At 36.4% G+C, this 21,554-nt stretch overlaps 5 protein-coding genes across 9 annotated transcripts; all 5 read right to left on the reverse strand.

Moving 5' to 3' along the window:
- Positions 1-6,377: 6,377 nt before the first annotated feature.
- LOC135166362 (large ribosomal subunit protein eL34-like) lies at positions 6,378-8,110 on the reverse strand. Its single transcript, XM_064128498.1, has 4 exons — positions 8,023-8,110; positions 7,788-7,859; positions 6,906-7,103; positions 6,378-6,529 (listed from the first exon to the last, which is right to left on the reverse strand). Exons 2-4 carry the CDS (start codon positions 7,850-7,852, stop codon positions 6,433-6,435), a joined length of 360 nt encoding a protein of 119 aa, XP_063984568.1. The 5' UTR covers positions 7,853-7,859; positions 8,023-8,110; the 3' UTR covers positions 6,378-6,432.
- A 280-nt stretch (positions 8,111-8,390) lies between these two features.
- On the reverse strand, positions 8,391-10,779 carry LOC135166361 (serine/threonine-protein kinase 16). 2 transcript variants are annotated; one of them, XM_064128496.1, is made up of 4 exons: positions 10,366-10,739; positions 10,002-10,236; positions 9,280-9,774; positions 8,391-9,024 (listed from the first exon to the last, which is right to left on the reverse strand). In XM_064128496.1, exons 1-4 carry the CDS (start codon positions 10,473-10,475, stop codon positions 8,908-8,910), a joined length of 957 nt encoding a protein of 318 aa, XP_063984566.1. In that variant the 5' UTR covers positions 10,476-10,739; the 3' UTR covers positions 8,391-8,907. The 2 variants fall into 2 exon arrangements, with proteins under 2 accessions (XP_063984566.1, XP_063984567.1); XM_064128497.1 differs by having other exon boundaries at positions 8,983-9,118; positions 10,366-10,779.
- A 1,132-nt stretch (positions 10,780-11,911) lies between these two features.
- On the reverse strand, positions 11,912-14,769 carry LOC135166978 (odorant receptor 94a-like). Of its 2 annotated transcripts, none has more exons than XM_064129773.1 (7): positions 14,261-14,769; positions 13,513-13,585; positions 13,313-13,428; positions 13,162-13,261; positions 12,990-13,100; positions 12,244-12,399; positions 11,912-12,183 (listed from the first exon to the last, which is right to left on the reverse strand). In XM_064129773.1, exons 1-7 carry the CDS (start codon positions 14,761-14,763, stop codon positions 12,133-12,135), a joined length of 1,110 nt encoding a protein of 369 aa, XP_063985843.1. In that variant the 5' UTR covers positions 14,764-14,769; the 3' UTR covers positions 11,912-12,132. The 2 variants fall into 2 exon arrangements, with proteins under 2 accessions (XP_063985843.1, XP_063985842.1); XM_064129772.1 differs by having other exon boundaries at positions 11,913-12,183; positions 13,513-13,729.
- A 500-nt stretch (positions 14,770-15,269) lies between these two features.
- LOC135166976 (odorant receptor 13a-like) lies at positions 15,270-18,648 on the reverse strand. 2 transcript variants are annotated; one of them, XM_064129768.1, is made up of 7 exons: positions 18,269-18,648; positions 17,337-17,553; positions 16,947-17,062; positions 16,793-16,892; positions 16,488-16,598; positions 16,251-16,406; positions 15,270-15,408 (listed from the first exon to the last, which is right to left on the reverse strand). In XM_064129768.1, exons 1-7 carry the CDS (start codon positions 18,646-18,648, stop codon positions 15,346-15,348), a joined length of 1,143 nt encoding a protein of 380 aa, XP_063985838.1. In that variant the 3' UTR covers positions 15,270-15,345. The 2 variants fall into 2 exon arrangements, with proteins under 2 accessions (XP_063985838.1, XP_063985837.1); XM_064129767.1 differs by having other exon boundaries at positions 18,146-18,648.
- Positions 18,649-19,147: 499 nt separating this feature from the next.
- On the reverse strand, positions 19,148-21,510 carry LOC135166977 (odorant receptor 67b-like). 2 transcript variants are annotated; one of them, XM_064129770.1, is made up of 7 exons: positions 21,011-21,510; positions 20,737-20,956; positions 20,090-20,202; positions 19,933-20,032; positions 19,763-19,873; positions 19,488-19,643; positions 19,148-19,287 (listed from the first exon to the last, which is right to left on the reverse strand). In XM_064129770.1, exons 1-7 carry the CDS (start codon positions 21,508-21,510, stop codon positions 19,237-19,239), a joined length of 1,251 nt encoding a protein of 416 aa, XP_063985840.1. In that variant the 3' UTR covers positions 19,148-19,236. The 2 variants fall into 2 exon arrangements, with proteins under 2 accessions (XP_063985840.1, XP_063985839.1); XM_064129769.1 differs by having other exon boundaries at positions 19,488-19,652.
- Positions 21,511-21,554: the final 44 nt, after the last annotated feature.

Consider the following 21,554-nt stretch of genomic DNA (forward strand, 5'->3'; position numbering starts at 1 on the left):
ACTGTTGACATCTGGGACAAGAGTGTTTGTCATTACCCTCAGACAGGCACCGATCATGAGAATTGATTGCTGAGGAGAAATCCACGATGTTGATAATTAAGTGAAGATGAATCCTATCGATAGTTTGTCATCGTTAATGGGAGAATGCGAGAATCAATGTCCTCGTACGACTTATTCGGGGAAATAATGGGAATCGTGTGGAAAAAAATGTCGATGTAACTTTTTATGCTGTGAGATATTGTTTGTGATTATTTCTTGTCTAATAAATAAATTTGATCACTGATAATGACAGTAATTAATGCTCATTCGATAACAGTTGAGGTCCTCGTGCCAACGAGGGGAAAATATTTATCTTGATTCTTGTTGACGAGTATTTACATTATTTATAGAAACCTCAAAAGGAAATAATCGTCAATGGATATGTTTAGAATTCACTCGTTTTGCACGCATTACTCGTAAAGTCGGCGGACTTTTCAGTGAACTAGGCGTCAACATGATCCCCAGTTTAGATTGTATTGACGAGTGGAACATTTAATGCGTTTTAATTTACTCATTAGAATTTTTGCCAGCACAAGTGGAATTTTCCGATAACATTTTTTCCAGTCTCTCTGATTTTTTATAATTCGAATGGAACATTTTTGGGGGACATTTTAGTATGCAAAAGCCATCGGACCACTCATGGCGAGAGAAATTCTTTGAAAATGTGCCTGCTCCATAATCTACTAATCAAAATAGTATTCAGTAAAAATTACGGAGCAGTTACCCATTTTTTCAATGAACATTTCATATTTTTTTATTCGGTTATGGACAGGGATTGTTAAATAATATGAAAACTATTCGAGTATGAAGTTTAATATTTTATTTATCCCATGCAGAAGGTATATATTTTCCCATGATGTCTGCAGATTAACTGACCCTTAACGACCAAAGTTTTCTCGCTCTGGGCCCATTTGACAAAAGGCCCTTGTTTAATCCTCTCTATTTCTGTTTATCGCAACAATTCTAAACACTTCGGTACAGTCCTGAAAAAAAACGATCAAATACTGACCTTCTGAAAACAACTATGGACATACGATTAATTAATTAATTATCCTCTCCGTGCATTTCGAAATTTGATAATGCATTAATTTTTTACAGCAAAATTTTATGATTTTTTTAATCATTTCCGAGATGATAAATTGGAATGAATTCGTTGAGACATTAATTAAGAATGTCTCTAATAACTTGTATTTCTGGAATTAGGCTGGAATGGGGAGGGGGTTCGGGCAGGTATCCGAGAGTGGTAATTTATTGGCAGGCTTGAAATTAACCCTCGGATCCCCCAGACACTTGTGGCGGCACAAAATCATTTGTACAATGCACACGAATTGTGTTATTCGTGGGTAGTCCACTCTCTGTAAATGACAATCGTTGAGTTTTTGGATATCCTCTATTGTCATTTGCTGTGCCTTAAGCCATGAACACAGAAAGATTTTTTTTCACTGCTCGTTGGGTGTAATTAGGCATTTGTAATCGGAAATATCTCTCTCGTCCTATTTTACACGGCGGGTTAATCCGGAAATGAGGGAATTATGTCTAGACACTATTGATCAAGTGGATTAAATTTTGGAGGAAAAGAGAAGATTCATCTCACTACGTGAGGCAATCATTCGCACCTCTGCCCCCTCTCCCTCCTCCCCGCAGTTCCACCCTCGCACTCGCCTCCAGACACCTTCAGGTATCCTGGGCGCGTCGATCCCTTAGTTTCGGACAAAAAGCCCCGCCGCCGGACAGTTAATCAGGATTTAATTTTCGAAATCCTGAGCGACAATGTTAAACCGGGCCCAATGTTAATTGTGGATTAAAAATATGATGGATTATTATTAGGCCGGATACCTGGAAGTAGTTAAAATTTTGAAAGCACTTGAAATTACTGTCTCATTTGATATAATTTCGAATTTTAAAAATTGTAGTGATGGAAAATATTTTTCATTGTCACTGGGTTAATAAAATGTTGATAAAATAGAGGGGGCAGAGGCTTTTGAAGATGTAAAGCAAAGAAAAATGTTTCTAACATTAAGGACATAAATAGAATACTTGAATACTATTTTTTATCATTTTTATAATTTTTTTTCTTGAGGATAAAACCTTGAAAAAGAGTTTAAAAAATATAAAGGACGAATTCGGTCTTCAAAACTGAGTAGTTTAGTTTATTCTTGGAACACTATTGAAAAAATGATGTTTGACGAATAAAAATCGGTTCTGAAGCTCAAGCAGTTGGTACTGTTGTTACTCGAGTCCTCAGGCGTCACACAAAGGATCCGAGAACAAGACAAAATAAAGAAGAAAGAAAAAAACCAGAACGAGAAAAAATTACAAAGGAAAATAATGCCGAGAGGTTTTTGAAGGAGAGAATCGAGTCTTGTTGTGTTCTGTTCAGTGTGTCGAGGCACGAAATCTCAGATCTATTCAACGCGCATTCGTAACGTCCAGTGGAAGGCATATTTCATGTGGTTGGGACGTAGGAGAGAGAGACCATAAAAGAGCAAAATCGGGGAATGAGAAGAGGGGCCTTAACGCGCCGTGCCACAAGAGGCTTCCCAATCGTACGAGGACCCAAAATCTTCGGGATATTCTATTCATCGAATTACCAGGGCTGTATTTACTTTTATAACCATCAATTTGCGACTTTTTAGCCGTTATAAAATTATAATTAAATGGTTCATATTGTGTCAATGAGGCCCGGATTCGCCTGTTTAATCGACGTAATGGGAAACTTGGTTTTTAAAAATTTTTTCGTCTTTCTGTATCAATTGCAGAGTAGTTTGAATCGACCTAACTTAATCTTGGGATTCGTCTTGGCCAATTGAAGACGCCAACTCACCACATGACCAATGAAATAAATCTGATTGCCTTTGTGACGTCATAAGCGAGAATATTCGCCCCGAAAACGAATAATTTTCAATTAATTATTGTAAAACACGTAGGCCATTTTATTCCGTATTTTTTGTCGTTAAGTAGTCGTATAATACGAATCAAGAGAATTTCTGTTAAGATGTTAGTTTAATACTTTATCCATTTGAGACACTAGATAAAAATTAAAAAATCATTTCTTTGTCGATCATTTTTGGAAAAGAGAATTATTTCTTTTTAATTTTTTGGCTTAATGAAAAATATTGTCTTTAGGGAGAGACAAATTCCGTAATTTGTTAGTCAAAAACGTTAGAACCTTCATCAAAAATGACGGAACAGTTACGCATTTTTTCACTGAATGTTCTTTTTCCTGAAAGTTCATTGAAAAAGTGCGGAACTGTCCCGTAATTTTGACAAAATATTGTTTTGACTGACAGATTACGGAACAGTCACGTAATTTTTCAAGAATTTTTCTCTCCGTGTGAGGATGTACGACTGATGGCCGATGCCACCGGTCCACCTCCCTTCACACCTGCCTCGGGAAACCGTAAAAATTCACCTTATCAAGGGGTCTAGATAACTCGAGCGTTCGGCACTAATATGCATAATTGCCTTATCTCTAACTCAGTGGGCCACCCGGATATTACCCTTTGAGTTCCGACGAATCAATTAAAACATTTATCAACAACAAGTTAATTTCCGGTTCCTTCTTACGTGAAAACTTTAAAATATCGAAAAATTGCAATGTTCCTCAAATAAAATATTAATAATCGCATACAGCATTATTAACATAGTTTGATAGTATTAGTGCGAAAAGTTCGACGTTAAATCGGTCGGAAAAATTTACTTTTCAATCCGGTATCATGAGAAAGTCTAATATCGAAGTGGAATCCATGAAAATGTCAGGGAACTGTGGAATATCCGTGGGAAAAAATAATTTCCTCGTGTACGTGGTGAATTTTATTTCTCATCATTTGGCTATCTGAGTACCCACTTCTTCCCAGTGCTGAGACCCCGACCGAACTCAAGAGTCCCCAGTTTTTTTTTTTAACGAATAACCGAGATTAGTTGGCCGGGAGTTACATTGGATAATCAATCGTAATTGTCTATTTAGACATTGCCCAGAGGACCATTCGTCCCCTCGTTATTTAATTCAACGAATCATCGGGCTCCACAGGCCAGTGAATGAACCAGAGTTAAATCTTCACTTCCACTTATTCATTCATTTCTCCGTTTATTTATTCACTTCTAATTGAGCGAATCAGGGAAGTTTTCAGTTAACAATTTACAAATTTTTAAGGGGAAATAATTTTAACAGTGAAGTGCTAAACAGTTGGAATTTTTATGATGCCAAAATTCTGGTAGTTATTTTTTTGTAGAAATTTTATGGGAATTTTTCGGCGCATAGAAAAATTTAGGGGATTTTTGGGCGAATAGACGGTTTTTTTGTCACGAATGTTATTGAATAATTGACAGGAATATTGTTTTATTCGGTGCTACAGCCCTGGATTTTGGGGTTTTTTCGTGTGGTGATTGTTGAAGAGGATAAAAAAAATGAGGAGGAGGAAGAGAGAGGGTTTTAGAGGATCAAGGGTATATATAACAAAGATTCATCGGGACCGGTTCAGTCTCTCTCGTCCCTTTTTTACATTCCCCTGGGGTTTTGGCGTCAGGATATCTTCCCCCCGTTGCGACGCGGGTGTGAAAACCGACACCCTACCTACTTGTTATTTTGTCAAACGGGCCACAGTAAATTATAGGAATCAATTGTTATTAAGATCTACCGCAGAACCACAACGACTCGAGGATCAATTTAAAAATTATGAAAATTAACAAAAATCTATTTTTTTTCAGTAGTCATTTTATTTTCCAAATGTAAAACAAAAATGAGGAAAAAATAGAGACTATTAAGGGATAATATCGACAGTTCATTGGCTTTCATTCGAGATTTTAACGTAGTTCATTAATTTTTTAATTGGCAATGAAAAAAAAATCGTTGGGGTTTTTGTTATTTTTCTTAGTAAACAAATGAATAAATTAATAAATAATAAATGAATTTAGTTTTTCAGAACTAAATTAATAAAACATAACTCGTGACATGAGGCGAGGGGTTTCTTGCTCTCGAAGACGTGCGAAATATTTTTATCGTCATGATTCTGTAATAAAAATTCATAAAAAAAGAAAATGCAATTTGCATCAAGATTCAATTTATGATAGTGGAAAGATGGTTATCAATGCGAAAAGAATTATTGAATAAGAGACTCCTCGGCAATCAAACGCAAATCGCGAGTAATTCAAAAGCAATCGAAGTCGCATTTGAAGGATGGGATGAGAGAATTCAACGGCAATTTCTCTTATTCTCAATTTTCTTACGACCGACGTGCGAAATTGCTCGTGCAAAAAAAAAAAACCAAGACACCTATCTGCTGTTCCTTCCTGCCCCCTTATTGAGGAATACTGCAAAAAATTGTGAGAGAGGAATGAGAAAAAAAAATTGTGTTTCTCACAATGTAAAATTCGTCTTGACATTCTCATTTTAGTTTCTTCAATTTCTTTTTAGTTTGCCCGGCAAATTCAACGAGTTCTCGACATTCTCGGTCGTCTGTCTCGAGTGTAAGGACGAGAATTGTTCATTCATTTTTTTATCTCCATTTTCGGCCCGTTTTAGAAGTAAAACAAATTAAAAAGAATATTTCTAATTGATTTTTTTACCTTCGGAGGAAATGGTAAAATATTTTCTTTCGGCAGAAGTACAGAAACTGTAAAAATAATATAGAAAACTGAATTATTCAACTAATATTTTTTTCTGCTAAGTGCGGTAGACCCTCCACATTCGTACCTGAATATATTTGTTTGTAATTATTATGAAAACAATTCTTAGTTGTGGATTAGGCGATTTTTTTGCATTACTTATTTCTTTATCAAACGGTGAATGCATTTATGCTCCCGTAGTTTCTTCCGTATAAGCTAAAAAGAATGTCAGCACCCATTTAAGGTGAAGCTGGAGAAACATGAGAATGTTCTCTCGTTTCTTCCATTCTCCCGGTTCTTAATCACCGCGAAACCATAACGAGAAGTGCATTCGTTTGAAAAAAGCTGATTTTTGCTCTTAACAAGCGCCTTATTTGTTGGTATCGAGCGTAAAATTCACACTCGTTGCTGGGTAGAACACTCGAGACGTTAAGGGAAACAGAAAGGAGACTCGAGCAGTGCTAAATAACTCGGTCTGAACTAGAAATCTAATCTAAAAAAAAATTCTTGTTTTTAAATTGTTTACATAAAATCTTCAGTGTTAATTTTTCATTTCCTTATAAGAAAAGCGGGAGAAAAGTTCAGAATTATTTCATATTTCTCTCATTTATTATAATTAATTATTACAAATGAGGAAGGGATGGAATATAACAAAACCTCATTTTGAAGGGTAAGGAACTTAAGACGGTAGATAATTTTCGAGAGGGACAGGTGGTGGAAACAATGGTACAAAATTTTTTAGAAAGTTTTTTCCAATTTTTTTTTATTAATTAGTTAAAATGTGGTAATTTATTTCTCGGCCTTCTTCGCTTTTGTGGAGGCTTGTTGTGCCCTCATTACCTTTACCACGATTTTCTGCTCCTCGATGAGGAAAGCACGAACGATCCTGCAAAAATGATAAACGAATTAATTAGTTTATTGAGAGAAAAATTTTGAAACTGCGTTGAGAATTTTCTAGAAAATTCCTTCATTTGAGAGACGAAAATTTTATATATTTCTCTGACAAAAATCATATGAACGATCTAATTAATAACAATTTTTTAAGCAGAGAATTGTTTTCATAATTCTCTTTGAAGCTAATTTTTTCAAATGTTCTCAAACTTGATGAAGGTGGGTTAGATTTTTTCGAAGAAGTCAGAGGTATTCTTCTGCCCTTTCCAGGCCTATTTATCGAATTCAGTGAGAATAGGATTAATTGTGAGGCAAAACATGCGATAATTATGATAGGGATTAGGCTTAATTTCATCGGAGAGCAATCCTACCTCTCTTTGACGCATTTGTGGCAAAGAACACCACCATAGACTCGCTTGACAGTCTTCTTACGTCTACACATACGAGAGCGTTCCATCGGCCTTGCTGGCTGGATACCCCTGAGCTTGTCTTTGCACTGACCACATCTTGGGATCTTCTTGGGTTTCTTCAGGTACTGGTAGACGAGTTTACCACCTGGAGTGCGTACCCTGTAAATAATTAATCAATAATTAATTTTTTTAATGACAAATATTGAGCAGTTCATTGTTCACCTCGCTTTCTATATTTTCGTAAAGTTTATCCCGGAAATTAACTTGATTTGGCTAATAATCTAAGAGGAGTCTGTAAGGAATTTGATTCTCTAAACAAAAATGTCTGCCATTTTTTGATAAAATCATGCATGAAACAAATTAGTTCGAATTAGGTGTTCATGCTTTCCATGAAAGCAAGGCAACTTGTTTTGTAAATTATCTTGTTAATGAGTGCTTTTAGACTAACATGTCCAGTCCTTTCTCGTGGATAATTCGGATTTTTACAAATAGTTTTTGAAGTATTTTCCCCTAAATCCAATATCACTGAAGACATTTTTGATAAAACAAAGTCTTCTAACTGAATAATTAATTCTGAAAAAACTGAAATTTTCACGTGGCAAATTGATTTTACGATTTCAATTCCAAAAAATCCTCCTAAATTCATTGTTACATTTCGTTGTTATATTTTTATGCAGTTCACACGTGAGTGTATACCGCAGTGAAACATAACCTCACTTTACATTGAGAATTCGCTACTCGCGAAGTTTTTAATTTTTGGAAAATAAATTTCCCCAATAAAAAAATTGCCGTATTTACGGTAGACTTAATGAACAATATAATCCATAATTAAGGAATACTTACACTCGTCTACGATTGCTCTTGGTGTTGTACGACAGACGTCGTCGGTACGTGAGACGCTGCACCATTTTATTTCTGTAAAAAATAACAAATCCATCACTCAATAATTCACAAATATATCCACTGGAGTTTGAATGACGAATTCGTCAACAATAATCAATTATTTGTTTTTTTAACAACACTAGGATTGATTATTGCTGAAATGATTTATAATTATTGAACACAAATTAACACAGACCTCTGTCAGAGCGAAAACGGAAAAGGAAACGGCTGATGGGGGCGCCGCCTGACGTTTCGGGAATGACTTATTCGATCAGGATGGCCAGACCAAAGTGCTGCCAATAATTTTTCAAATATTTAGAAATAAATACATTTTTTAATTACTCAGAATTAATTATAAATAAGTGATTGTGAGATTAATGAAGAATAGTCATAGAAAAAAATGTCAAAAGGAATTTTTTTAGATCATCCACTTCTGCACAAAAAAAAAATGGGAAAATTTGTTTTCCCTACATCTGGTAATTATCCAAATAAATGCAGATTGTTGAGCTACAAAATTAAACTGTAGAAGTTTTCGAAGGTATTTTATGATGAAAAAATTAATTTATTTCTTTATATTCAATCTTTTATTTTCGATGGTATAAATTTCTCTGATTACTTCAACAATATTTCTATTCAATAGTAAAATATTTCTTTACAATATAACTGATAGTTCACAGGAATGTTAAATTACATCGATCTATTTTTCAATAAAATACTATACATCGACAACTGCAGTGTTCTGTGGTATGAATTTACAAAGAGTTGGTTAAAAATTTAAATGCAAATGTGTTCGTTGCACATTGAAATTGTCTAACTACAAATTAGCACGTTTTGATATTTTGGTCGGCATTGCTAGGAAAAATTTAGTTCCTAATTACGTATAATTACAAAAAAAAAATAATAAAATAATTGATAATTAAGTTATACTTAATGGATACTTGACAACAAATAATATTTCAACTTAATTCAGGAAAATAATGCATCGTGATAATGAATTGATTTTTTTCTTCGTTCGTTTACGCATTCCGACTTTACAGGTCAATTATTATCGTTAATAAATTAATAAAATTAATATTAATAATCAGACTCGTCCCTCGATCTTGGCTATCGCATCGTGAACACTTTCGATTACACTGTAGATGTAGGGCCGCTCCATGGGATTTGTCTTCAACATTGACAGAATTAAATTCTGCATTTCCTGAAAAAGAAAATTATTCTCAATTTCGTTCGAAAGCCAAAACGAGAAGAAATTTGCCGATATAAATTTGGAAGCTCTTCCTGCTCCATTTTTTCTAAAAAAAAATGTAGAATATCTATTTCGAGAAGTTTTTCGAGAAAATATCTCAATGAGTTGAATAGAAAAATTAAATTCCCCAGATCCGGTAAAGAGAATATTATCCAAAGATAATTTCTTAATTTGTTCTTCGGAAAATTCGTAGATTAATCATCTTACCTCACTGTAAGGTGCATTCTCTGGAAAACTGACGTTAGCACTTATAACAGCAAGTGCCACACTGTCCCCTCGTTCGTAAACAGCATCAAAAGGTGATTTAAAATAGCACAGGGCATACAAAATACAGCCAAGGGCCCATATATCAGTTCTCTCGTCAACCATGCAGTAGCTCTCGACATTGAAGAGTTCAGGTGCTCTATAAGGCATTGAACACCTCTCAGCTGCGACATCCTGAAGGGATTGGGCGTCCTGAGCTCCACAGACCTTGACTCGAGCTGGAGCGACAGAGCCCAGGTCCATTATCACTGGTGTCATGCCATCGCCAATCACGATATTCGCTGTTTTGAGGTCTCTGTGGGCCAAGGGCTCAGGCTTTACCTCGTGAAAGGCCCTCACACCCTCGCATATTTGGAGAAATAGGTTCAGGATCTCCAGGGGACTGAAGTAGTTGGAGTTCTTGGATCTTCTCTCTAGTTCGTGGGCTAGTGTTCCTCTCTGGGGAGTAAACAATGGTGCAAATTGTTGGCAAATTCATAGAATGGACGAATTGTTAACGAATGAATGAATTCTTAACCGTTGGGATGCGCAATGATTATCAAAATAGTATCTGCGATGATAATCAGGAATTGTTTTCCTCATATATCTCTTCAATCTTTTCCTCCCAGGGCTTATACTCTCTTATCATTTATCTACTGAATAAATTGAGTAAAAAGTATTCTTACGTGATAATAAGGCAGAACCAGAAGAACTTCCCCAGTTGAATTAATAAGGGGATCGGCCAGACCATTTTGAGCTGAATCAATGAGAGGAATGATATTTGGGTGTTTTAACATCGAGTGACATTCGATCTCTTTGGCAGCTGCATGTTGGTCCTCAGGTCCATGACAAACTATCTTTTTAATTGCATATTTCTTGTGACTGTCGATATCTTCTACTAGATAAACTGTACTGAAGCCCCTGATGAATAAAAAATTTTAATTATAATTTTTATAAATCGAGGAAGTCTCAAAATTAACGATAAATTTGTCAACTTTATTCTTCAATCGTTAGGCACATTAGTTTTTTTTTATTAATCAATTCACATACCCTTCTCCAAGATGCTCCAAAACTCTGTACTTGGTTGAATTGACAGTAATTGTTTCCTTGGAGCACAAACACCCCATCCTGAATATCAAACTGAGTCCTAGGCTGTTCATGATAACTTCATTGTTTCATGAATTTATTTACAGGAAGTATTTACAAAATTGGGGGATAATAATAAGGGGGTTATTTTCCATACGTCAAAAGAAGTTAAAAGGGATCGAAATCTAACCTAAAAATGTGATAGCGACTTTGTTGCACGGTGAAAACCAAGTGTCATTGGATTTTATCGGTAATTGAGAACGAAAAATCGAGTTTGATGATTTGAATTATTTATATTGACCTTGCATTCAAAATTCGGTTTACTTTTGACGATTTTATTGAAAAAAAAATATAATTCTTCAATAGAATTAGTCCAAAAATGAATAGACAGACCAATAGAAGTCAAATGGAATTTTTTGGGTCAATTTTCCGACTCATGTGACCCTATTTGCATTTTCCAATCGCGTCTTCAAGGCTGAAGCCCTTTAAAAATGGCAACTCCTTCACTTTGCAAGTTCAAATTATTTTTAAAATTATTTATCGATCGGCAAACGATTTTCTAATCACTTCCGTCTCTTCCTACCGAAGAAACAATTTTTTAAAGCCATCTTTCCAACTTTTCCGAGCTTTTCCAGTTGCGAATTTACTGCACCAAATTTCTCCGCCATTTCAGGCCTCTTTTCACTCTCAAGAGCTTCCGATTGAGCTTTGATACACTTCAAGGACCCGAATTATTCCTCATGACGTACTGTTATTGTCCTCATCGGTCAGAGAGCTTCTGCCTACTGAGCTCCATCGTCTAGCACTAGGGCGATGAACCTCTCCTCTGGCTCTAGGATTATTAGTTATTCACGATCACTTTGCAGAATTATTTCTTGCTAAAGTTTGGAGCTTTTTCCGGAACGACTATCTGCATCGCAAATGATGGCTGTGAATTAATTATAATTAATCGGCTCCACCAGTCGATTGAATTTTTCATTATTCATAAGAAAACGTCTCGCCTCATGATCGCCAGTTTTTTTTCAATTTACGGAAAGTGTAATTATATTTGTTATAATTATTCAGCTTCAGACAGTTATATTTGTTTATGAGAATCTAAATTCTATATTTTATCGAAGAGGAGGGACATCGCGGTTCCACTTTTTCGGAGATTCTCGCAGGGCGTCGCATTGATCGATCAATGATATTAAATAGTTGGGTAAAGTAGTTGAAGAATAACGTTCGAGGGTGAATTTTTTAAAGGAGTGAATCGTGTTATTTTCAAATTTTTCGAGGCACTTTTAAAATTATTTGATCGTGATAATTTTCAACAGCTGGTCATTTTTCGCTGTTACCGACGGACGATGTCATGTTTGAGTTACCGGTTATCGGTCAGTAACTGTTAATGATGAGTAAAATCGTTTGAATTTTAGTTAATTAGGACATTTAACAATCTCCAAAAATTTTCGTGATTAAGTTGTAGGGAAGAATTTGGTAAAATGGCCACTTGTCACTTGAAGAAAAAGTCATAAGTCAACGAATAATTTTTTTTTATTGAAAAAAAAATATTTCATGAACAATTCAACTGGTCATTAACATTTAAAAAAATCAGCGTTTTCTGGTCCCCAATCCTCTCTCATAAAAGGTTATGTTTATTTATGAGGAAATTTGAAATAATTGGAGTTGTTACACTATTTTATTACCAAATTTTACTGCACATTATTTTGGAGTCTATGGTAGAAAGTGATCAGGTCAGGCCAGATTATTCACTAGTGCAAAAAATCTGACAGCGAGGGTACCAATCTATGATTAATTATATCGTAATTATTATTCTGTCAATTTCATTGTATTATTGGATCATACCTGCGTTAACTGATGCACGTCGACGTTGAAAAATCCCCAAAATCTAAATTTAAGACCTTCTTGTGCCCGCATGGTAATCAGTCGTACAGATTTTTTGAAATTTTGACTTTCGTTCACCCAATCAGATTCGTATGCCGCCATTGCCGTCCACTCGGCCTAAAAAAATTCATGAGTTGAATGACCGAAGAACGAAGGGATTTTTACCCTTGACCACTCCCTTTCTTTCTCCAAAATTAGCTAAAATTCAGTTTCAAGTTCATGTTTAGTTTCAACAGCAATTTTATGCGTTTTTTTTCTGAACCTCATTCGCTCTTTCCCTGAGAGAAAAAGATAATTTTACCAGTTAAATATTCTTCTGATCAGAATTTAAAGCGAATTTTCCAATGGAAATTTTGGGCTTTGGTTTCACCAAAACACATACACGAAGAGAATTTTTTTTTGAAAATGATGTGTCTGTTTTGTAATCTTCTAGTCAAAACAATATTCGATAAAAATTACCGAGCAATTACGCACTTTTTGATAAAGTCTAGAACGTTCAATGAAAAAATGCGTAACTGTTCCGTAATTTTTACTGAATCCTGTTTTGACTGGTAAATTACGGAACAGGAACGTAATTTTTAAATAATTTTTGTCTCCTCACATGATTGGCAAAATTATATTTTTCTTCCTGTCGGTGGCGTCACGATTTAATGACAGGATATCAAGGGGGTTTGGGGGTATCCAGAGGTTCAATTGACGCAACTTACACTTTCAACAAGATCATTGGCATAAATGCAATATATAGCCGGTTGGATCATAGTAATTAGAGTATGTATAACACACTTGTTAACTCCCGCAATGTTTTGACGAATGAGTTCCTGAAATCAACATATATTTGTACGTTAGTAATTATTGTCATGTAATTAAGTTTAAGAAAACCTCCTGAAGATTGATTATGCAAATACAAATATTAGCACTTGTCACCAACATCAGACACATCAATATCGGGCTGAATAATCTCTTCAATTTCTCGGACAATCTAAAAAACGCGAAATAATCATTTGAATAAAGAGGAGTTCAAGGCTCTCACAGTAATAAGTGAGCATGACGTTTTCCAAGAGAATTCAGTTGTTGAATAGTAGAAGAATCACTGATAGTAGGCGCATCGACACCAGTTTTGATAGTCATGAGATCGTTATTCAGAATCTGATGAATAAAAACACGATTTAGGGTAATTGTTTATTATAATTTTATTCAGTCGTCATTTTTGTGAGTTGGCTGGTGCCTTACCTGATATTGCGATGATAAGTGAGTCGCTGATTGCAGGAATAGCATGTCTGCAGCTATCCACCATGCACCCACGCTGATGAATATTAGAAATTCAATAGAGATACATGTGATGTATTTACTCATGCTGTCAATTGCGAAGGGATAGAGCGCGGGGTACGCAGTCTGAGTCAAATCGTAGGTCTCATTTCTAGTGAATATAACATGTACTAGTAGCAAACTGAATGGAAAATTACGGTCATGGACGATGTTCAATAGTTGATCACCTCGGGGCGGATATTGCGATATTTTTTAACCCCATGCGGAGATAAATTTTTAGCGAAAATGAACCTTTTGTTTGTTTAACATTTTTTTTTTTCGCGGTAATTATATGTCTGGAAGGTTTTTTTTTCGAGAAATTGTGTTGTTGTGATGCTACTAGGGTATTCTAAATATTATAATTGGCAAAGTAATTTTTTTTCAATTTTTCTGGTCGACCAATTCATAGCAATTCATGAAAATCCATCTGCGCCGAGTTTTCCCCTTCACACAAAGGATTTTTGTCCTTCCATGTGGTGAATTTTCATAGAAATTCGAAAAAAAACTCACGTTTAATCTAATAAAATTTTCTGTCTCAGCATTTGAACATTTCGTTCATTCTGATCAGCACTTTGCGCACCATTTTCCGTGATAACACCACCATTTTTCTCAGAAATTACTCTCCGTATGGGGTGACCAATCGAGGGTCCAAGGTTAAATTCTCATTGCTTACCAGAAGGGCCGAAGTGTATAACTGCTCGCCAAAAGTATCACCAAAATAGCGTAAATTTGCGTGAAAGATCGGGTGCCCTTCACTCTCCTCACAATGTCACGATTACTATTATAATTTACTTGTCGTCTCCATAAGTCACTTATCGACGATATAAAATCCAAAAAGTCTCTTCGAGAATAGTATATCGAGAATCCTTGGGTTATGACAACAAGACCACTGAGAGCAGATGTGCATATCTCCAGTGCCACACTAATGTTTGACCCCCAGAAGTGGATCATGTTGCGGACCTCGCAGATGAGGACGACCGCTACGGGGCATATTCCAAAAAAATAATAGAATATTTTTAAATCTCGAATTTTTCCCGACGATTTTGAGAGGACTGAGTCTATCCCGAGAATTCCAGAGAAACGTATTGCAATTCGACATACGTTAAATAAGCTTTCGAAAGTTGGCACAGGGTCGGCGGGGGTTTTTACGGGGGGATCTGTCGATTTTGCGAACATGATTTATCATGTGAGACAGGTCAATCATTTCTGATAATTGTTTTCGTAAAAGACATAATTTTTCCGGATATCGGACTGATGAATAAATGATACCTGCGTGACATCAGGTCATTCATCATTTCATAAATTTGTAATGATTGCCCGATTGGAATAATATCTAGGTAATAAATAATTTATCGGTTGAATCATCAATGATCGAGGGGAGGTAGAAGACGTACTTCCAACTGTACTAGTCAGTCACTAATTTTTTTTCGTGCGACAAAGTTGTACTTTTCGTTCTCTTTCTCGTCTTCGGCTCCACATGTGTCGATTTAGAAAGAGACGATGTTCCATTGCTATTTTTTTTGCTGGAATGATGAATCCAGTTAGGGACAGTCTGAAAAATGGGACGTTGGGCATTACAGATTGCGAGAATTTATCGTTAATTTGTCCTGAATATTTCTCGGAAATATTAAATGGGAGAATTAATTGTTGAGATAATTTTATTGCTATGTATGAGTTACTCAGAAAATAGTGTATTATCATTCATTTATAATTGCATTCCAGGAGTCGATCAGAGGTATTTTCTTCACTGTCCTTTTCTTAATCCGCCATTCCTGAGAGATTATTGATTATCGCGAAGAATCTTGCAGCCCCAACGCCAATCTGTGAATTATAGTGTCATTACACGGAGAGAAAAGTCCGGGAAAAATCACTTTGCTGGGCATTAGAATTGAGATGTAATATGCTAGAATACTGGAATGTCCCCAGTCGACATATTTGTTCTTGATTGAATCTCAAACTGAGTTCCAAGGAGAGGCCTATGAGGCTATTGTGAGGTCTGAGGTTTTTGAGCCTCAAAAAGACCTGGAAATAGTTGTCATTTCCCTTTTATCATTTAGGAAATCTAAATGAAGCAATCGGTTGGCACTCAGGGAGCCCTCGTAGGTCTCAAACTTCATTATCCGGATAGTCCTTAATTTAGCCTCACAAATGGCGCGTATGACAGGGAAGAGTGTGCCAAAATGGATCGATGGGGCAAGATGGAACAATGAAAAGTGACAACGTGACATAATTCAAGCGGAAAGAAAAATATTTTTTGACCTCTCGTTTAAATGAATTTCTCTTGATTCATTGCCTCGTTTATTTATTCTGTTTTATTATTTACAATACAATTTTGTTATAATTTTGGTTTATTGGAGCTGAGTCCCTACCACTATTCGAAAATTCGGAGACCAAAATGTTTAGGAAGCCATAAAGGGGCAGAATATTTTTCAGGAGTACACGAATGCTAAAATCGAGGTTCTAGCCGGTTAATGACTCATTCAATTTTCGTAATTGAGTTCCAAATCGACTCTAAGGCCTGAACAAAGATTAAACGAGAGTATTGAGGCTTGATGAGGGGCAGAAATGTCGACTCGGGGTGTTTTACTCACATAAAAATTCCCATCGATACCATAAATTCTATAATTAATTTTAGACATTTATGGTATCGATGGGACATTTACCTGCGTTAACAGATTTAAATCTACACTGAAAAATCCATAAATGCGAAATTGCAAGCCTTCCTGGGCGCGCATCGTGATCAGCCGTACGGAGTGTCGAAAATATCGGGTTTTGTCCACCCATTCACAGGCATATGCCGCTATCGCTGTTAATTCAGCCTAGAAATGGGTACCGACGATGATTCACTATTTTTTTCAATAAAATTTCTGGTCGATCGTCAAGTAATGCCAGGTACGCACCCACTCAGTAAGATCATTTGCGTAAACACAATAAATCGCTGGTTGAATCATAGCTATAACAGTGTGCACAGCACATTTATTAACTCCCGCATAATTCTGTCGCATCAGTTCCTGAAAAAATCTGCCAATAGATTTTTGACAATTACCATTAATACAGAGGAAAATATTAAAAATATTCCGTTCTGCTAAATTGGAGCATTTGCGATTTTTAATGATATTTGATGATCGGTTTTTCGGTGGCTAAAATAATTTTTCTCATCTGTTGTTATTTATTTATTTATTTTTCTCCGTATGGTGAATCGTACTTCCTGAAGATTGATGATGCATATGCAAATGTTGACACTCGTGACCAGCATGAGAACCAGTAAAATTGGACTGAATATTCTTTGGAATTTGTCTGACAATCTGAAAAAATTTTTCCGATTACATTTGCGAATATAATAAATACTGTATCCTCACAGTAACAAGTGTGCATGACGTTTGCCCATAGAATTTAATTGTTGTACTGGAGTATATTGACTAGAAGCTGATGGACCGTCCACAGTCCCAAGTGCAATCAGGTCGTCATGGAGAATCTAAAGAAATTTCCGCAATTACTATCGTAGTAATCCTCACAGTGAAAATTATTCAGTAAAAAAATACGGAACTCAGGGTTTGCGATTAGCTGATTACGAAATGGCCTTGAAAATGTTCAAAAACGATAGGATAATTTTCCATTTGCGGTTTCAGAAAAAAACGAAACGCTTCGCAAAAATTTCGTGACAGATCCAGGGATTTTTATGGAAATTGACGCGATTTTTACTGAATATTTTTCTTTGTGTGGGGTGTATGGGTTGAGAGGAAAATCACTTGATATTGTGAGGAGAGGTGCGTCGCTAATTGCAGAAAAATCATGTCAGCTCCTATCCATGACGCCGAGACATTCACAAATACCAGAGTTTCAAGAGTAATCCATGTAATATATCTCGGAAATGTGTCAATTCTGACGGGATATATCGCTTGGAAAACGGTTTGACTCATGTCGTATGTCTCGTTTTTGTTGGAGATAACATGTGTCAGGAGCAAACTAGAAGAGCGTAATGTCAATTATTGGTGAAGCTCATAAATTAAATATATGAATTCAACTCCGCTCGCACGAGGTCAGTATCTCATACCACAATTAACAACTCCCTTCAACTTTGATTATTTACTTGCAATTGCATTTGCATTACACTTGAATTAAAAAATTACCAAGACGTCTCTTAAATTGTCGAAGCTGTTACTCGCATAAAATTGACAATAATTAATATATCGCAGAATCGTACTCGACATTTATCCCCTGCATTCAATTATGTGAGGAAAATACACGAGGGATTTTTTTTCATTCACATGAGTGAATCGAAGCCCTCATGTATTCAATTATATACTTTTTGCAATTTTTCTCTTGTCAGGAGACTTGAAAAGTTGCTGATAGACTTGGTATGAGATAACCTTCGCATGTGAGGAGTTAATCTGTAGCGAAATAGTAAAATAAGAAAATTATATAATTTTTAATAACTTGAGTTGAGAGGCGTCTTAAAAATAATTAATTTCTTGAACTCCCTTAAAAAAATATAATTTTCCCATTGCTCCTAGATTATCATTCACTACAGTAATCAAATCAATATCTTCATTCATACAGAAATGGCCTAATTGAGTAAGTTATCGCTAGAAGTATGATGAGTGTAGCATAAACTTGTGTGAAAAATTTCGCCCTCTTGACTTTCTTCGCAATAACATCTGTAATAGTTATAGCTAATTGCCTCTGCCACAGATTACGAAGTTCAGCGATTAATTCTAACAATTCATTTCGTGAATGATATACGAAAAATCCCTGTGCCATAACGATAACTCCACTCAGAACAGCTGTTGTCACTTCCAGGGCGTAATATACATCGGTCTCCCAGAAAGACAGGACACTTCGAAATTCGCAAAAATTAGCGAAGAATGTGGGTAATAACCAGAATACGTAGTAGAGTGCCTTCATGTCCCAAATTTTTCTCTTAGACTTTGAGAAAATTTCGTTTACAGTGAATACGCCGAGTGCACGAAGTGTCACACGACAAACGTTGAATAATTTAGCAAAATCTATTGGGGAATCGGTTTTGGCAGTGTCGACTGAATTTTCCGATTTAGCGAACATATTTATCCTGTGTTTTAATGGTTTTTTGATTTTATGGGGGACTTGCCGATAGCTCGAGATTAAATTTGAGTTGGAACGATGAAGTCTTATTCATTTCTGATGCCAGACTGACGACGTTTTTCATCCAAACCTGTTGTAATCCATAAGTAATAATCCTCCGTGACATAGGCCAATTATTTTATGAATTCACAATCATCTTTCATTAGAATAACATTATCACGAATAAAGCATAGATGGTAACTCGTTAATTATTGACGAGTGGTAGGTCGCCTGGTGGGTGGTTGCAAGCTTGGGAGGGCTGACGGTGGTCAACGGTTCTCCAGATATCAATAGACGACCCTTCGTTCTTCCAGCTAGTTATATTGATTGTGCGATAATGTGGCATTGGGTCATTAGGGAGGTACCTGGAGCTGATACTGAGCCAATGCAATTCAATCAAGTTGCACAGGCTGTTGGAATTTTTATTTTAGTTTAAACTAACACGTCATTATCTGGTTCCGTGGATGAATCTACATCGACAGAAGGCGTCGTCGACTTATAGGGTAAATCTAAATGACAAGAGCTGTCACGAGCATCAACTGTCTTCGTTTATGATACACTGTTGACTAGAGCGAAGAAACTCATGGCTGTACTGCCGATCTGTAAAGAAGAGAATATTCTCGGTTGTAATAACTAATTATAGTTAATTTGAAAGGTGAAGATACGAGATGCATTTAATTATTGTTAAAGGACATTTAGGAACATTTGGTGAGAGTTAAGAGATTTTAGTCTCCAATTAAATTCGTTTTTGTTGGTTCCTAAGCCTTTTTAGTGGAGTTTTGATGAATATTTGCTCGTACCCGTGTCAGTTGATTCAAATTCACCGAAAAAAATCCCCAAATTTTGAAGGCGATTCCTCGGTGGGCGCTGAAGATCATCAGTTGCAAATGTTTCTTGAAACTCTGACTTTCATTCACCCAATTACATTGGAATGCTGCATTCGCGACTAATTCAGCCTGAAAATACTTAACAGTCATAACTGTAGATTGTTCGATTTTGATAGGAAATTGGCAGACTCTAATTAATTAAATCATGCAATATTCCTATCCAATCATTTTGTTGGGATGTTACGTACTGATTCATTGAGATCATTCGCGTATTTACAATAAATGGCCGGTTGGATCATCGTAAGGGAGGTGTGCACTAGGCATTTGATGATGCCAGCGGTATTGTTGTTCAATATCTCCTGAAAATGTCAATCAGCATTAGAAAATCATGACTTACTTTCTATCCCGGGTACTGCACCTTTTGAAGGCTTATGACGCATATGCAGATATTAGCACCGGTGACGATCATCAGACAGAATAATATTGGGCTGAATATCTGCTTCAGTTGGCGAGACAGTCTAGATAAAAAAATTAATAATCATTACCTGTTGAAACAGAGTTAATTTACCACGTACTGCAACAGACGATCGTGACGTTGACCTATGGAATCCAGTCGTTGAGTTGAAAGGGAATCATTCTGATGGGAAGGGCCTTGCGAGACGATCTCCATGAGATCTTTCTTCAGGATCTGCAAGGAGAACAAAAGGAAATTAATTTTCGTTTCATAAATTATGAAACGAGGCTAAGCAGTGATTGGTTGGGTTAGTACTTGGATGGATAACCCTTTAGGAACACCACGCGCTCACTCAAAAAATTACTCCTGTTGAAGTCATGCCTTCCGCGTAGTAAGGACCCATCAGCAGGGTACACTGGGACCCGACTAGTCAGTATGACAGAAGGGCACACTGGGACCCTTCTAGTCAGTATGACAGAAGGGTACACTGGAACCCTGCACTGCTAGCCGACTGTACGCTGGGAGTTTTCCATGGTTTCCACCGACCCTAGTGTAGATGCAGTACAGTTGGGGAAAAAGTCGGTCCCATGGTACCGCAGGGAAAGGGAAGGCAAGGAGGAACACGAAGGCAAAAGGGCATTGACAGTGAGGCAGGCAGGAGTCGATGTAAAACAAAGAAGACATTTGTAACATCAAAGGAAATAGCGAATACATAAACTGAATGTGTCAGGCAACTGAAGTTCATTGATTTAGTTAATGAAATCATACTTGGTACTGCAGAGATAGGTGAATCGCCATCTGGAGGAACACCATGTCAGAGCCGGTCCACCATGCAGCTACACTGACGAATAGTAGCAGTTCAATAGTGATACATATCAAATATTTATTGACTGTATCAGTTGCAAATGGATACATTGCGGGATAAGCAGTTTGGCTCAAGTCATATGTGTCATTCTCGTTTTTGGTTATGAATTGGATGAGGAGTGAACTGCGAGGATACTTATTAGATCAGAAGAAAATGGAGGATTTAATAACTACCTACAAAAATGGCCGAAGTGTGAAACTGCTGCCTAGAAGGATGACCATGACAGCGTAAATTTTCGTTAATGTCTGAGCACCTCTAGCTTTTCTCACAATATGATCTTCAGTGTTTATCATCAGGTGTTTATTCCACAAATCACTCACTTGATCGATCAAATTCAATAACTCTTGTCTTGACAGGTACATGAAAAATCCTTGGGTCAGAACGACGAGACTGCTGAGGATGACAGTACATATTTCTAATGCCAGGTAGATGTCCAGGTGCCAGAAGTGTATGATACTCCGGACTTCACATGAGGTACTCAAAATTGGTGGGAGAATAGCGACGATGTAATAGATCCCTTTGAAATCTGTAATTGTTTGCTTAGATGATGAGAAAATTGTGTCCACACCGATTATACCAGACACTCGTAGGGCGATGCGACAGACATTGAATAATTTTTTGAAATTGTGAATGGAGTTTTCGGGATTTGTGGATGGGATTTGCCTTCTCGACATCATCTACGATGGTAATTTATTATCCCGGATGAATTTCAAGATTGCAA

The sequence above is a fragment of the Diachasmimorpha longicaudata genome, chromosome 10 (assembly GCF_034640455.1).
Source record: "Diachasmimorpha longicaudata isolate KC_UGA_2023 chromosome 10, iyDiaLong2, whole genome shotgun sequence".
Classification (NCBI taxonomy): Eukaryota; Metazoa; Arthropoda; class Insecta; order Hymenoptera; family Braconidae; genus Diachasmimorpha; species Diachasmimorpha longicaudata.